Source organism: Hyperolius riggenbachi, chromosome 12 (assembly GCF_040937935.1).
Source record: "Hyperolius riggenbachi isolate aHypRig1 chromosome 12, aHypRig1.pri, whole genome shotgun sequence".
Classification (NCBI taxonomy): Eukaryota; Metazoa; Chordata; class Amphibia; order Anura; family Hyperoliidae; genus Hyperolius; species Hyperolius riggenbachi.
Genome location: NC_090657.1, coordinates 20,588,185 through 20,604,828, shown reverse-complemented (window position 1 = coordinate 20,604,828; position 16,644 = coordinate 20,588,185). Strand labels below are relative to the sequence as shown.

At 46.9% G+C, this 16,644-nt stretch overlaps 1 protein-coding gene across 5 annotated transcripts in view; it reads left to right on the top strand.

The window, feature by feature from the left end:
* The window catches only part of AXIN2 (axin 2), a 76,257-nt gene that overhangs the window by 53,207 nt on the left and 6,406 nt on the right, over positions 1 to 16,644 (top strand). For 4 of the 5 annotated variants that reach the window (XM_068264196.1, XM_068264200.1, XM_068264198.1 and 1 more), the window contains exons 6-10: positions 1,506 to 1,987; positions 3,591 to 3,767; positions 4,965 to 5,189; positions 7,525 to 7,599; positions 15,589 to 15,756. In XM_068264196.1, coding sequence (XP_068120297.1) covers positions 1,506 to 1,987; positions 3,591 to 3,767; positions 4,965 to 5,189; positions 7,525 to 7,599; positions 15,589 to 15,756 — 1,127 coding nt within the window. Of the gene's footprint in view, positions 1 to 1,505; positions 1,988 to 3,590; positions 3,768 to 4,964; positions 5,190 to 7,524; positions 7,600 to 15,588; positions 15,801 to 16,644 lie in introns of all 5 variants that reach the window. The other variant, XM_068264197.1, reaches the window with a different exon arrangement.

Sequence of the window (16,644 nt, the reverse complement as noted above, 5' to 3'; positions counted from 1 at the left end):
ATGGTAATGGACTAATTTGTGCTCAGAGTTATTTGTTGGCAGGTGCTTTGGGCTGGTCCAGAAGCTGATTTCTGATCTGTTGGCAGGTGTTTTGGGCTGGTCCAGAAGCTGATTTCTGATCTGTTGGCAGGTGCTCTGGGTTGATGCAGAAGCTGATTCCTTATCTGTTGGCAGGTGCTCTGGGCTGGTCCAGAAGCTGATTTCTGATCTGTTGGCAGGTGTTTTGGGCTGGTCCAGAAGCTGATTTCTGATCTGTTGGCAGGTGCTCTGGGTTGATGCAGAAGCTGATTCCTTATCTGTTGGCAGGTGCTCTGGGCTGGTCCAAAAAGATGATTCCTTATCTGTTGGCAGGTGCTCTGGGCTGGTCCAGAAGACGATTCCTTATCTGTTGGCAGGTGCTCTGGGTTGATGCAGAAGCTGATTCCTTATCTGTTGGCAGGTGCTTTGGGTTGATGCAGAAGCTGATTCCTTATCTGTTGGCAGGTGCTTTGGGTTGATGCAGAAGCTGATTCCTTATCTGTTGGCAGGTGCTTTGGGTTGATGCAGAAGCTGATTCCTTATCTGTTGGCAGGTGCTTTGGGTTGATGCAGAAGCTGATTCCTTATCTGTTGGCAGGTGCTTTGGGTTGATCCAGAAGCTGATTCCTTATCTGTTGGCAGGTGCTTTGAGTTGATCCAGAAGCTGATTTCTGGTCTGTTGGCAGGTGCTTTGGGCTTGTCCAGAAGCTGATTCCATATCTGTTGGCAGGTGCTTTGGGTTGATCCAGAAGCTGATTCCTTATCTGTTGGCAGGTGCTTTGGGTTGATCCAGAAGCTGATTCCTTATCTGTTGGCAGGTTATCTGGGTTGATGCAGAAGCTGATTCCTTGTTTGTTGGCAGATGCCCTGGGTTGATCCAGATGCTGATTCCTGGCATTGATATTCTATAAAATGGGATGATGGTTATAAAATGATTGAGGGAGAGAAGTACACTTGGTGTACCTCATCAGTAAAGATCAGTTTATCAGTGCATCCTTTCCAGCCTTACATGTGAAAAAGAGTTGCTCTACCTATTTGCCGTCAGGTGGTGTCCATCTTCCAAATGCCAGGGAGACAGTGGAAAGTGGAACCTGACTGGCTGGCGATGGTTTGATGAGCTCGTCATTATTCATGAGTTATTTATAAAATGAATGATACTGGAATGGTGAACACAATATAACAAGGATGTGTAGCCCATGCTTTCTCCTGAGGAAGGGGAGGCTCCCCTCCTTAGGGTACCATTTTCTAGCCAACATAAATATCGATTGCTACTTGCTAGCCCTTCGCTGTCAATCCCAGAACACTGGTAGGAGTTAGGCCATGGCACTCACCAGGGCTTGATAGCATCCTTCATAACAGCTTCTGGTTAAATGGCTTCTGTTATATTTTACTTATGTTGCCATGGGTAACTGCTGTTGAGTGATGTTGCCTCTACTGAGGGATTAATCTGATTGGCTTTTCAGGATGTGTGTTTTGTCCACTCTCAAGGAAGAAGAACAGGAGGAATGTGAGACGCCCAGCTGTTTCCAGGCCACACAAGATCTCTCTGTGCCATCTCACCCACCGCTGGCTCTGGTGTCTTCCGCCATCTGCGAGGATGACCCACAGGCCATCTTGGATGACCACTTGTCCCGGGTGCTGAAGACCCCTGGCTGCCAATCTCCTGGCGTGTGCCGATCTCGCTCCCCTGACCGCTCCCGCCTCCTGCGACCTTCACTACCACCTGCTGCACCCCCAGTACACTGCCCCATGTTGGCCAAGAGTTTCGTCACCAGGCAGACCACCAAACACATCCATCACCACTACATCCACCACCACGGTTCGATGAAGAACCGAGAGGAGATGGAGGCAGAGGCAGCCCGCAGGGTGCATTGCTTCTGTGCCGGCTCCTCCGACTACTGCTGCTACATGCGGGGCCGAGCACACACCAAGGCTGCAGACCTGTCTCTACTACACGTGGACGGAGCTGGGTAAGAGTGGTCTATCAGTGGCGTATTGCAGGGTGGGGTTTTGTACACTTTCATCTTAACCCAAAGACTTATTGCAGATACAGGCTACAGAAGATGTCCGTTTGTGTGTTTAATCACCCTTCATAAACTCCTCTACTGTAGGATCATTTCTCTTCAAATTTTACATATTCTTCTAAGTTCTGGGCCTGCAATAAGTTCTTTCGTAATTTTGCTGCTAATTACAAGTGACCCTAAGGACCCATTTCCACTGAAAAGTATCAAATGCTTTTTTTGGATGTGTTTTTAAAAGGGTTTTCCATGCTTTTTATAATGCAATGTGTTTTTTTTTGTTCCCTATGCAATTCTGCATAGAGCAATATCCTTCTCAAGGTGTTTCCTGCAATAAAAGGCATGCCTAAGACGCATGCACCGAACTGCTTATGCATTTTCCATTGAAATACTGTACAAAGCGCAAGTGAAACGCAAATGCATCTGGCTAGCTGTTGCATGTTCTCAGTTTTTTCACACTTGCAAAATTCCCATGGAATGGAAATAATTAACACATGCAATTTTGTACAGCAGCTAATGCAATTGGTGGCAAAAACACACTCCATGCAAATTAACCCATCAATTTACACTGGTTCTAAGTTTTCCTATGCAGAAAACGTGCATAAAAACAGAAAAGTGTCCCATCCTTACAGTGAACTGAAGAGGGAATATTTGGGATGCAGTTTCTAGGATCCCAGCATCTTGCTGAAAATTACTGACATGAATAGATTGCTTGCAGCTGTTTTTAAAGGGGCACTATAGACAAAAAAATGAAAATGTAAAAACCATATGTATACTTACATACACTTGTCTCAGAGTAAATACACTGTCATTTCTTTTACTTCCTGTGTAGTTGTTACCTACAAATAGGTACTATAAACACACAACTCTGAACCTCTTACTAACAGGTTTTGGATTAGAACATCTCCTCATGGGGGGATTCTCAAAGTTTAATTTAATTGTTTCAAACAAAATTGTTTTCTATACAAAGATGCCAGATTCCATTCTGGCAGTTAGACTGTACTGTGCCCCTGCCAGGCAAGGAATGCTTATGAAAATAAAAGAAATGGATTAGTCCAAAAAACTGTCGGTAAGAGGTTCGGAATTGGTTGATTATAATGCCTACTGTAAGGAAGGGACATCTACATAAAAAGTGAAACATTTACATTGGAACAAATAAACCTATTATATGGAGATGAAAATATACATTTTCAATTTTACAGTTTTTCGCCATAGTGCCCCATTAAGTGGTCCAAAAAGCGTCTTAGGCGGAATCTGAGCAGTTGTCCAAAGCAGCCAATTAAATCCTTGTTTCATTGAACAGATGAAAGCTGATTGGCTGTTCCAGGTTGCTCCAGTTTGCTTTTCACCCCTCAGTGGCCCCTTCTTCTATGTTCCCCTCACCAGCTTTCTGTGACCCATCTGGGGAAATAGAAGGTAGACTAAGGAAAAACATTTTATTATCTCAAGTTCTTGTGTCAGCAGAGGAATTAAAAATGGCTGCAGTTTGGTTTTCTGCTGTGTTATGTAACAAGCCAGTATTTCTATTGACGGTCACATCTCTATTGTCTTACAGCAGTCGGGCTGGCACGTTATCAAGAAGGAACTGCAAGTTGGTATCAGAGTATTCAGTGGAGGGAGTGGACGGTACAACGATTATTTACCAGCTGCCAATAGAGGAACACGCCCCGGCAGCATGGCAGCGAGTGGTGGAGTGTGAGGCGGAGCGGCACTGCCGGCACAGGTCTCACAGGTATAACACTGAGATTCTCCAGGGCCGTCTATGAGGAAGGAGGGCGGAGTCTGGAGTACACAGGAAGCTTCAGGCCTCTGTGAGATGCAGCCTGTGGCCGGGACTAGCCCCTCCCTCATATGCCAATATCATACCATGGCTTATCTCCGAGCCTTTATTCATGGTATACACATTTTTCTTCCTGAATTTTCTAACAGAAGATATTTTCCACTAGGCAAAAAAAGTACTAAAAATTAGTCCCACATTTACGTAAATTTTTTGTTTTTATATCTTCCCTACTTTGTAGCAAATTTTCTTCTTGGCGAGGGGAGCAGCATGTTAATGAATGATCTATGTCTCCTCTTAAAGGTCACCTCAAGTGAAAGGGTTATGGAGGTTGCCATATTTTATTTCCTTTTAAACAATGCAAGTTGCCTGGCTGTCCTGCTGATCCTCTGCCTCTAATCCTTTTAGCTGTAGACCCTGACAAGCATACAGATTAGATGTTTCTGACTGAAGTTTGACTAGATTTACCGCATGCTAGTTTCAGGTATGTGATTCAGACACTACCGTTGCATGAAAGATCAGCAGGGCTGCCAGGCAACTGGTATTGTTTAAAAGGTAAATGTGCCCGTGCATTGTAATTCTTACCTTCTCATCTGCTCCAGCTGTGGTGACTCCCGGTCTGGTCCGCTGTCTTCCCTGAGCACCACCAGGTGCGTGTGTGTGATGTCATTCATGCACCACGTGCTATACCGTGTGATGGTGGGGCTTGGGGGAGACCGGGAATTAGTGAAGCTGGAACAAGTGAAATTGCAATGCATGGGCATGGGGGTATTAACAGTTGGGGGGAGGGGGGGGGGTCAGCGGGTCCCAAGGCTAATTCCCAAGAGATTTCATGCTGAAATCTGTCTCTTAGACAATCTCCCCCCTTAATTCATCTGTGAAGAAGAGATCATTTTTGATATCATGGGTTTGATATCATGGGTTGATATCATGGCTGTGCTTAGTCTAATGAGGGTTACCAATGTTATAAATCATTTCTGAAAATCCAATTTTCACAGAAGTTTTGATCTCAACAGTTTATTTTAACCATAAGCGTTTGTGTGTTTTGGTGTAGAAGTCATGTGACACAGACCCCCATGGCTATTGGGTCCTTGTATGTTTGCTATGTTTTGGTAGACCGTGTACTTGAATTTATTTGTGTCCTCTTATTAGTGCACAGAACACCAAGAGGAGCGCTTCCTGTGAGACCACCCGGGCGTCATCTGCAGAGAGGCCTGCTCGCCACCACCAGTGGATAGCCGGAAGCGGTCACTCTCGCACCCAGCAGTTGTCTCACACTATTGTTCAGGACTTGGCGGTGTCATCTCCAAACACCCTGGCTCAGCTAGAGGAAGCCTGCCGGAGACTGGCAGAAGTTTCCAGACCTATAAAACAAAGGTAGGAACCATGATTAGTATGTGCCCAACCCTTCATAGGGGACCTGTCCATAAGTATGCGCCCAACCCTTCATAGGCGACCTGTCTATTAGTATGTGCCCAACACTTCATAAAGGACCTGTTCATAAGTATGCGCCCAACCCTTCATAGGCGACCTGTCTATTAGTATGTGCCCAACACTTCATAGAGGACCTGTTCATAAGTATGTGCCCAACTCTTTCTAGGTGACCTGTGTATAAGTATGTGCCCAACCCTTCATAGGTGACATGTCTATAGCAATGTGCCCAATCCTTCATAGGTGACCTGTCCATAAGTATGTGCCCAACCCTTCATAAGTGACCTGTCTATTAGTATGTTCCAAATTCTTCATAAGTGACCTGTCTATAAGGATGTGCCCAGCCCTTCATAGGCGACCTGTCCGTAAGTATGTGCCCAACCCTTCATAGGTGACCTGTGTATAAGCAGGTGCCCAACCCTTTATAGGGGACCTGTGTATAAGTATGTGCCCAACCTTTTATAGGGGACCTGTGTATAAGTATGTGCCCAACCCTTCATAGGTGACCCGTGTATAAGTATGTGCCCAACCCTTCATAGGTGACCCATGTATAAGTATGTGCCCAACCCTTCATAGGTGACATGTCCATAAGTATGTGCCCAACCCTTCATAGGTGACCTGTGTATAAGTATGTGCCCATCCCTTCATAGGGGACCTGTGTATAAGTATGTGCCCAACCCTTCATAGGTGACCTGTCTATAAGTATGTGCCCAACCCTTCATAGGTGACCTGTCTATAAGTATGTGCCCAGCCCTTCATAGGTGACATGTCCATAAGTATGTGCCCAACCCTTCATAGGTGACCTGTGTATAAGTATGTACCCAACCCTTCATAGGTGGCCTGTGTATAAGTATGTGCCCAAACCTTCATAGGTGACCCGTGTATAAGTATGTGCCCAGCCCTTCATAGGTGACCTGTGTATAAGTATGTGCTCAACCCTTCATAGGTGACCTGTGTATAAGTATGTGCCCAACCCTTCATAGGTGACCCGTGTATAAGCATGTGCCCAACCCTTCATAGGTGACCTGTGTATAAGTATGTGCCCAGCCCTTCATAGGTGACCCATGTATAAGTATGTGCCCAACCCTTCATAGGTGACCTGTGTATAAGTATGTGCCCAACTCTTCATAGGTGACCTGTGTAAAAGTATATGCCCAACCCTTCATAGGTGACCTGTGTATAAGCATGTGCCCAACCCTTCATAGGTGACCCGTGTATAAGCAGGTGCCCAGCCCTTCATAGGTGACCCGTGTATAAGTATGTGCCCAACCCTTCATAGGTTACTTGTGTATAAGTATGTGCCCAACCCTTCATAGGTGACCTGTGTATAAGCAGGTGCCCAGCCCTTCATAGGTGACCCGTGTATAAGTATGTGCCCAACCCTTCATAGGTGACCCGTGTATAAGTATGTGCCCAACCCTTCATAGGTGACTTGTGTATAAGTATGTGCCCAACCCTTCATAGGTGACCCGTGTATAAGCATGTGCCCAACCCTTCATAGGTGACCCGTGTATAAGTATGCACCTAGTCCATGTATCATTGCCTCACTCTTCAGAGGTAACCTATTCATACATCTGTACCCCACCCCATCATAGGCAACCTGTACATATGTTTGTTCCACTCTTTGTTGGTGACCTGTCCATATATCTATGCCCTAGTCATCAGAGGTAACCTGTCTGTGAGTCATGACCTGTTCACCATCTTGTTTAATCATGGCTGATGGGTGGTGACACAAAAGCCCTCTGCATCTTCCATCTCTGTTCAGTGCCTGCTATATACAGAGCAGCAGTAGTGCTGCTCTAGGTGATGACGGCGCCCACTTCAAAGCTGTCCGCCCTCATCTATTTCCCCGCTGTCATGCTCTGCCCCCCCACGTCTCTTTCCTCTACTCTTGCCTTTATCAAGCCTCTGCGTGCGCGGCCTCCAACTGTCAGCACTACCTGCTGCTGCTGCAGAAATTCCTGACATGAAACGCACAGCGTGGGCCTTCGCTTTTATACTACGTGTGATTCTTCTTCCCATCTGCCCAGAAACTTTCTGTTTGCCTTCTTCATTTGCATTTTTACAGCAAGACGCCCGACATGAAAGCGGTGCGAGCGCAATAAACACATAGGCGCAATAATGGAGAGTACACAAGTCATTTCCAGTGCCGAAAGAGCGCTTTAACCCCTTCCTGCCTGTGCCAGTCCTCACATCACCGGCAGTTGCCCCGCATGATATGGGTGAGGGAGGGGGTAGCTGCATGCTGCTTTTTTTTTCCTAACAGCTGTGTCTGTTACAGGTGCCTGTCCAGCACTCACCAGCGGAGCCAGTCGGTGCCCTGCCAGGCCGGATCCTCCACTCCCGTGAATGAAGAGTAAGTGGCAGCTTCGTCTCTTTACCTGCAAGCAGGAGATATTTACTGATGCGTAATCCGTGTAATCATCATGTGGCATCAAACAGGCAGCACAGGATCCCCCCGCAGTGCAGCCCCGGGGGGCTGATGGATAAAAAACATCAGCAAAATTGAAGCAATTTCCCTTCCCAGCCAATCAGGTGCAGCGAGAGACCTGCCTGTGACAGGCTATGCTTGCAGCTGTCGTTACTTCTGTTTACGCAGATTGGTGGTAAAACCACAGATCACACAGCACAGCTACACTCACATGGAACACGGCAGATTTTAATGTCGTAGTTTTATGCAGTCTTTAATTTAAAAAAAAAACCGATAGAAGAGAAAATCACAAATCTGAAGCAGTTGTTCTTTTACTTTAAAAATCCATGGAAGTTCAAAGGGATACTCCAAATATTGCTGAAAAAATGCAGTCCATGATTTTCTATTGCAAGAATTAGCAGGAATACATTGTTTTAGCTTACTTACATTTCTTCTATGTGTATAATATTATTATTATTATGTTTTAGTACTTATATAGTGCCAACATCTTCCGCAGCGCTGTACAGATTATACTGTCTTGTCACTTAACTGTCCCTTGGAGGATCTCACAATGTAGCCCCTACCATAGTCCTATGTTTATGTATGTATCATGTAGTGTATGTATCGTAGACTAGGGCCAATTTAGGGGGAAGCTCATTAACTTATTTGTATGTTTTTGGATGTGGGAGGCAACCGGAGTGCCCGGGGAAACCCTCACAGACATGGGGGAAACCGTACAAACTCCATGCAGATAGTGCCCTGGCTGGGATTTAACATGGGGACCAAGCGCTGCAAGGCAAGAGTGCTATCTACTACACCACCGTGCTGCATATATGATCCATTGGGATCCTTACTGGAAACTGAAAGTTAGGACTGTCAACATTTTTTGGGTTGTCAAAAGTTTCTGGGTTGGTGTTGAAAACAGGAAACAGTAGCTCCCAATCTGTGGCTCTATAGTCTCATAAAGCAGCACAGCACCACACAGGGCAAGCAATATACGGTGAAATCTGTAATGATCATTGAACAATCAGAAGATTATCATATGTGTGCATCCTTCCAAATCATACTGGAAGCAGGCAAGAGATCAGCAATACTAATGCTGAAATTCTCTAACCTGGCCAAACAAGGGTCTTTTGATTCGACTGAGCAGTTTTAAGGTGCCCATTAGCGATAAAATCCCATGGACAATCAATTGTTTCCAATCATCTTTAGGATCGGTGGTGCCCACTTGCTAACCCATTTGATCAAATTAATGGAATCGATCAGTTTTTCAGATCAATCCCATCAGTCTGATTAGAATGGTTTGCAGGTTTTTGTCTGTTAGTGGGCATGGCTGATGCTAAAGATGATTGGAAACGATTGTCTGTGGGATTGTATCGCTAATGGGCACCTTAAACTGCGGAATTTAGAATCGACTTAGATTTGATTGGATGAAATGATCGAATGAAAGAATAGAGCCATGTAGGGCCAGCTATATACTAGGCCAGTCTTTCTCAACCATGGTTCCTTGAGGACTCTGCTGGGGTTCCTTGCCATTTGTCCCCATCGTGGGGGAAGTATAATAGAGAACATTATATTAGGTGGGACTGTAAAAAGAAACACTAAATTGGTGTCAGAATAATGAGTACAGTATAATGAGTGGCCGTGTAATAGGAGGTGGTGAAATTAACAGCCTCACCTACTTTTAAAGACCACGCCTCCTGAAAAATAAATGCAGGGGTTCCTCGAGATCCAAAAGTTATTTGCAGGGTTCCTCCAGGGTAAAAATATTGAGAAAGGCTGTACTAGGCTAATAGGTCTGCAGGTGCAATTGGTGTGCGGTCAGGGCCGGTTTAAGCAACAATGGGGCTGCAGGGCAAAATAAACCTGGGGGGGCCCCCTAACAGATACCCCGGAACAAAAATCGGCATTAGGGGACCTTTTTTGCAGCTGGTATAACAGGGTGTGAAGCCCCAATCGGTCGGAGCTCCATATTCTGGCTATCCCAGCCTGCATGGAGGAGAAGGGGTTAATTAGTTTCAGGAGGGGGGACCCCACATAATTTTTTGTAAAAAAATTCCCACACTCTAAACATAAAAAAATTGAGAAAATAGGAAAAAATGCCAGGGATCTTCATGCAGCCATATTGCGGCTGTATAGCGATCCCTAGCCAAAGCGCTGCAGCTGCGTATGGACCCCCTGGAAACCCCGTCAGGAAATTTATTGCTCTTTCGTTTGATGCATGTAAAATTACACTACCGTTAGGTTTGCTACTAAAAGTGACATTTACCGCAATTAAAAGTATACTTTTTTCCTTTGAAACTTTAAAATCGATTTTCTCATAAACTATAAGGTCTTTTTGAAAAATTGTTTTTTCCTCTTATTCCTAATGATCTCCTTAACATATCCTGCAAATTTAGGGTTTCTAGCATTTAAGGTGGATTTGCTATCAACCATTAAAGTCGGCGGGTTTTTAAATGTGTATTTTTTTCCTTTGAAACTTTAAAATCGATTTTCTCAAAAACTATAAGGTCGATTTGAAACATTTTTTTTTCCTCTTGTAGCCACTGGGGGCCCCTACAAGCTCTGGGGCCCTGGGGCAATTGCCCCCTTTGCCTGTATGGTAGCGCCGGCCGTGTGTGCGGTCACAGTACAGGAGAGGGGGAGGGGTTTTATGTATATGTACTATGACATGAGTCTGTACATACCGTGGCATAGCTGTGCTTCCACCTGGAGGTCAGGAAAACATGCTCTGCATTGAGGACTAAGCGGCTGCATGCAGCTCTCACAGGGTTAAACAGCGTCCCATGGAAAAATGTAATTACGTGACCCCAGTATCTCCATAGCAAGGTTTCTGACTGCAGTGGGGCTAATAGGGACCTGAATAATTATCGCTGATCCACGCTGCCCTATTCATCTCCAGAGCGCTGCCAGCTTTGCACACCTGTCGTCACTCTTTCATTTTTAATTGGTTGACCCCGGGATCCCCAGCTGTAGCCACAGCACATAATTCAGCCTTTCTTTAGCCTCACCTCCGGCAGCAGACACCGTGCGTCAAGTGACAGCTACCAATCAGATATTAGATTTTTTGGGACAACTTTTTATTGAATAGCTGTAAAATCGGATCATTTTATTGTATGGTGTGACGGTTTTCCTTTGTTCCTGATGATGTAGGGTACACTTCCTGTGATGTCACCAGGGCTGGGCCACAGACAGCAGTAAACACCTGTCAGGCCCCTGACCCTTCTGTATCATCCAGGACTGTAAACATAAAGTGCTGGCTAGAACTTCACGGATTGTACACTGCGATGAGCTCTGTGGGTAGATTGTACACTGCGATGAGCTGTGTGGGTAGATTGTACACTGCGATGAGCTCTGTGGGTAGATTGTACACTGCGATGAGCTGCGTGGGTAGATTGTACACTGCGATGAGCTGCGTGGGTAGATTGTACACTGCGATGAGCTGCGTGGGTAGATTGTACACTGCGATGAACTGCGTGGGTAGATTGTACACTGCGATGAGCTGTGTGGGTAGATTGTACACTGTGATGAGCTGTGTGGGTAGATTGTACACTGCGATGAGCTGCGTGGGTAGATTGTACACTGTGATGAGCTGCGTGGGTAGATTGTACACTGCGATGAGCTGCGTGGGTAGATTGTACACTGCGATGAGCTGCGTGGGTAGATTGTACACTGCGATGAGCTGCGTGGGTAGATTGTACACTGCGATGAGCTGTGTGGGTAGATTGTACACTGCGATGAGCTGTGTGGGTAGATTGTACACTGCGATGACCTGTGTGGGTAGATTGTACACTGTAGTGAGCTGTGTGGGTAGATTGTACACTGTGATGAGCTGTGTGGGTAGATTGTACACTGCGATGAGCTGTGTGGGTAGATTGTACACTGCAATGAGCTGCGTGGGTAGATTGTACACTGTGATGAGCTGTGTGGGTAGATTGTACACTGCAATGAGCTGCGTGGGTAGATTGTACACTGCGATGAGCTGTGTGGGTAGATTGTACACTGCAATGAGCTGCGTGGGTAGATTGTACACTGCGATGAGCTGTGTGGGTAGATTGTACACTGCGATGAGCTGTGTGGGTAGATTGTACACTGTGATGAGCTGTGTGGGTAGATTGTACACTGCGATGAGCTGTGTGGGTAGATTGTACACTGTGATGAGCTGTGTGGGTAGATTGTACACTGTGATGAGCTGTGTGGGTAGATTGTACACTGCGATGAGCTGTGTGGGCAGATTGTACACTGCGATGAGCTGTGTGGGTAGATTGTACACCTCGATGAGCTGTGTAGGTAGATTGTACACTGCGATGAGCTGCGTGGGTAGATTGTACACTGCGATGAGCTGTGTGGGTAGATTGTACACTGTGCTGAGCTGTGTGGGTAGATTGGACACTGTGATGAGCTGTGTGGGCAGATTGTACACTGTGATGAGCTGTGTGGGTAGATTGTACACTGTGGTGAGCTGTGTGGGTAGATTGTACACCTCGATGAGCTGTGTGGGTAGATTGTACACTGTGGTGAGCTGTGTGGGTAGATTGTACACTGTGATGAGCTGTGTGGGTAGATTGGACACACTGGTGAGCTGTGTGGGTAGATTGTACACCGCGATGAGCTGTGTGGGTAGATTGTACACTGTGATGAGCTGTGTGGGTAGATTGTACACTGTGATGAGCTGTGTGGGTAGATTGTACACTGCGATGAGCTGTGTGGGTAGATTGTACACTGCGATGAGCTGTGTGGGTAGATTGTACACTGCGATGAGCTGTGTGGGTAGATTGTACACTGCGATGAGCTGTGTGGGTAGATTGTACACTGCGATGAGCTGCGTAGGTAGATCTTACACTGCAATGAGCTGCGTGGGTAGATTGTACACTGCAATGAGCTGTGTGGGTAGATTGTACACTGCAATGAGCTGTGTGGGTAGATTGTACACCGCAATGAGCTGCGTAGGTAGATTGTACACTGCGATGAGCTGTGTGGGTAGATTGTACACTGCGATGAACTGCGTGGGTAGATTGTACACTGCGGTGAGCTGTGTGGGTAGATTGTACACTGCAATGAGCTGTGTGGGTAGATTGCACACTGTAGTGAGCTGTGTGGGTAGATTGTACACTGTGGTGAGCTTTGTGGGCAGATTGTACACTGCAATGAGCTGTGTGGGTAGATTGTACACTGTGATGAGCTGTGTGGGTAGATTGTACACTGCGGTAAGCTGTGTGGGTAGATTGTACACTGCAATGAGCTGTGTGGGTAGATTGCACACTGTAGTGAGCTGTGTGGGTAGATTGTACACTGTGGTGAGCTTTGTGGGCAGATTGTACACTGCAATGAGCTGCGTGGGTAGATCGTACACTGCAGTGAGCTGCGTGTGTATATTGTACACTGCAATGAGCTGCGTGGGTAGATTGTACACTGCAATGAGCTGTGTGGGTAGATTGTACACTGCAAGCTGCGTGGGTAGATTGTACACTGTGATGAGCTGTGTGGGTAGATTGTACACTGCGGTGAGCTGTGTGGGTATATTGTACACTGCAGTGAGCTGTGTGGGTAGATTGTACACTGTGGTGAGCTTTGTGGGTAGATTGTACACTGCAATGAGCTGCGTAGGTAGATTGTACACTGCGATGAGCTGTGTGGGTAGATTGTATACTGCAGTGAGCTGCGTAGGTAGATTGTACACTGCAATGAGCTGTGTGGGTAGATTGTACACTGTGGTGAGCTTTGTGGGTAGATTGTACACTGCAATGAGCTGCGTGGGTAGATTGTACACTGCAATGAGCTGCGTGGGTAGATTGTACACTGCGATGAGCTGTGTGGGTAGATTGTACACTGTGGTGAGCTGTGTGGGTAGATTGTACACTGCGATGAACTGTGTGGGTAGATTGTACACTGCGATGACCTGTGTGGGTAGATTGTACACTGCAATGAGCTGTGTGGGTAGATTGTACACTGCGATGACCTGTGTGGGTAGATTGTACACTGCAATGAGCTGCGTGGGTAGATTGTACACTGCGATGAGCTGCGTGGGTAGATTGTACACTGCGATGAACTGTGTGGGTAGATTGTACACTGCAATGAGCTGCGTGGGTAGATTGTACACTGCGATGAACTGTGTGGGTAGATTGTACACTGCGATGAGCTGCGTGGGTAGATTGTACACTGTGGTGAGCTTTGTGGGTAGATTGTACACTGCGATGATACACTGCAATGAGCTGCGTGGGTAGATTGTACACTGCAATGAGCTGCGTGGGTAGATTGTACACTGTGATGAGCTGTGTGGGTAGATTGTACACTGCAATGATACACTGCAATGAGCTGCGTGGGTAGATTGTACACTGCAATGAGCTGCGTGGGTAGATTGTACACTGTGATGAGCTGTGTGGGTAGATTGTACACTGTGATGAGCTGTGTGGGTAGATTGTACACTGTGATGAGCTGTGTGGGTAGATTGTACACTGCGATGAGCTGTGTGGGTAGATTGTACACTGTGATGAGCTGTGTGGGTAGATTGTACACTGCGATGAGCTGTGTGGGTAGATTGTACACTGTGATGAGCTGTGTGGGTAGATTGTACACTGCGATGAGCTGTGTGGGTAGATTGTACACTGCAATGAGCTGTGTGGGTAGATTGTACACTGCAATGAGCTGCGTGGGTAGATTGTACACTGCGATGAGCTGCGTGGGTAGATTGTACACTGCGATGACCTGTGTGGGTAGATTGTACACTGCAATGAGCTGTGTGGGTAGATTGTACACTGCGATGACCTGTGTGGGTAGATTGTACACTGCAATGAGCTGCGTGGGTAGATTGTACACTGCGATGACCTGTGTGGGTAGATTGTACACTGTGGTGAGCTTTGTGGGTAGATTGTACACTGCGATGAGCTGTGTGGGTAGATTGTACACTGCGATGAGCTGCGTGGGTAGATTGTACACTGCAATGAGCTGCGTGGGTAGATTGTACACTGCGATGAACTGTGTGGGTAGATTGTACACTGCGATGACCTGTGTGGGTAGATTGTACACTGCGATGACCTGTGTGGGTAGATTGTACACTGCGATGAGCTGTGTAGATAGATTGTACACTGCAATGAGCTGCGTGGGTAGATTGTACACTGCAATGAGCTGTGTGGGTAGATTGTACACTGCAATGAGCTGCGTGGGTAGATTGTACACTGCGATGAGCTGCGTGGGTAGATTGTACACTGCAATGAGCTGCGTGGGTAGATTGTACACTGCGATGAACTGTGTGGGTAGATTGTACACTGCGATGACCTGTGTGGGTAGATTGTACACTGTGATGAGCTGTGTGGGTAGATTGTACACTGCAGTGAGCTGTGTGGGTAGATTGTACACTGCAATGAGCTGCGTGGGTAGATTGTACACTGCAATGAGCTGCGTGGGTAGATTGTACACTGCAATGAGCTGTGTGAGTAGATTGTACACTGCAATGAGCTGTGTGGGTAGATTGTACACTGCAATGAGCTGCGTGGGTAGATTGTACACTGCAATGAGCTGTGTGGGTAGATTGTACACTGTGATGAGCTGTGTGGGTAGATTGTACACTGCGATGAGCTGTGTGGGTAGATTGTACACTGTGATGAGCTGTGTGGGTAGATTGTACACTGCGATGAGCTGTGTGGGTAGATTGTACACTGTGATGAGCTGTGTGGGTAGATTGTACACTGCGATGAGCTGTGTGGGTAGATTGTACACTGCGATGAGCTGTGTGGGTAGATTGTACACTGCAGTGAGCTGTGTGGGTAGATTGTACACTGCAATGAGCTGCGTGGGTAGATTGTACACTGCAATGAGCTGTGTGGGTAGATTGTACACTGCGATGACCTGTGTGGGTAGATTGTACACTGCAATGAGCTGTGTGGGTAGATTGTATTTACAGCTGTAATAATCTAATCATAATATGTTTTTCTGAAGATATAAAGAACCAAAGAGACAACCGGCCACCCCGGCCTCTTCCCCCGGAGAGCTGACAGTCACATATTTCTTCTGCGGGGAGGAGATCCCGTACCGGCGAATGCTGAAAGCCCACAGCCTCACACTCGGCCACTTCAAAGAGCAACTCAGCAAAAAAGGAAATTATAGGTACGAGGCCACAACTATTCCCGTGTAGGATGTCTCCGGACAGTGTGAGTCCAAGCTTCCCGCCTACCTTACCCACCCCCACCTGCCATCACCAGGCTCCGCCTCCATACCATCACCCATCATGTCGTGTAGCCAAGCCTGTGAGATAAGAACTGTCTGTGCAGCACCACCGCCAGCCAACTCTGCCTTCTGATTGGCTGCTTGGGAAGCACATACATATCTACATATTAATATGTATTATATTTTCTTAGAAATTCTTCATTTATAAGGCCATAGAAAAGACCTGTATTTTTCTCTCCTTCCTGTCTCCTCTCCCCGCCTTCTGCTATCTCCCCTCACTCCCCCATCTTAATTCTCCCCTCCCTCTTCCATCTCTTCTCCCCTCCCTCTTCCATTCCCCCCCCCCCCCTCCCTTTTCTCTCTTCCTTCTCGCCTCCCTCTTCCTTCTCGTCTCTTCTCTATCTTCCTTCATCTATCTCCTCCTTCTCCTATCTCCTCCTTCTCCTATCTCCTCCCACTTCCTTCTCTTCTCCCCTCCCTCTTCCATCTCCTCCCTTTTCTCTCTCCCATCTCTCCTCCTCCTCTCTCCTCCCTCTTCCTTTTCCTCTCCTCTATCTTCCTTCCCCTATCTCCCCCTCCTTCCTTCTATCTCCTCCCACTTCCTTCTCTTCTCCCCTCCCTCTTCCATCTCCCCCCCCCCCCTCCTCCCTTTTCTCTCTCACCTCTCTCTTCCTCCTCTCTCCCCCCTCTCTCTCCTCTCTCTTCCTTCTCTTCTCCCTCTTCCTTCTCTCCTCTCCACTATCTTCCTTCTCCTATCTCCTCCCACTTCCTTCTCTTCTCCCCTCCCTCTTCCATCTCCTCCCTTTTCTCTCTCCCATCTCTCCTCCT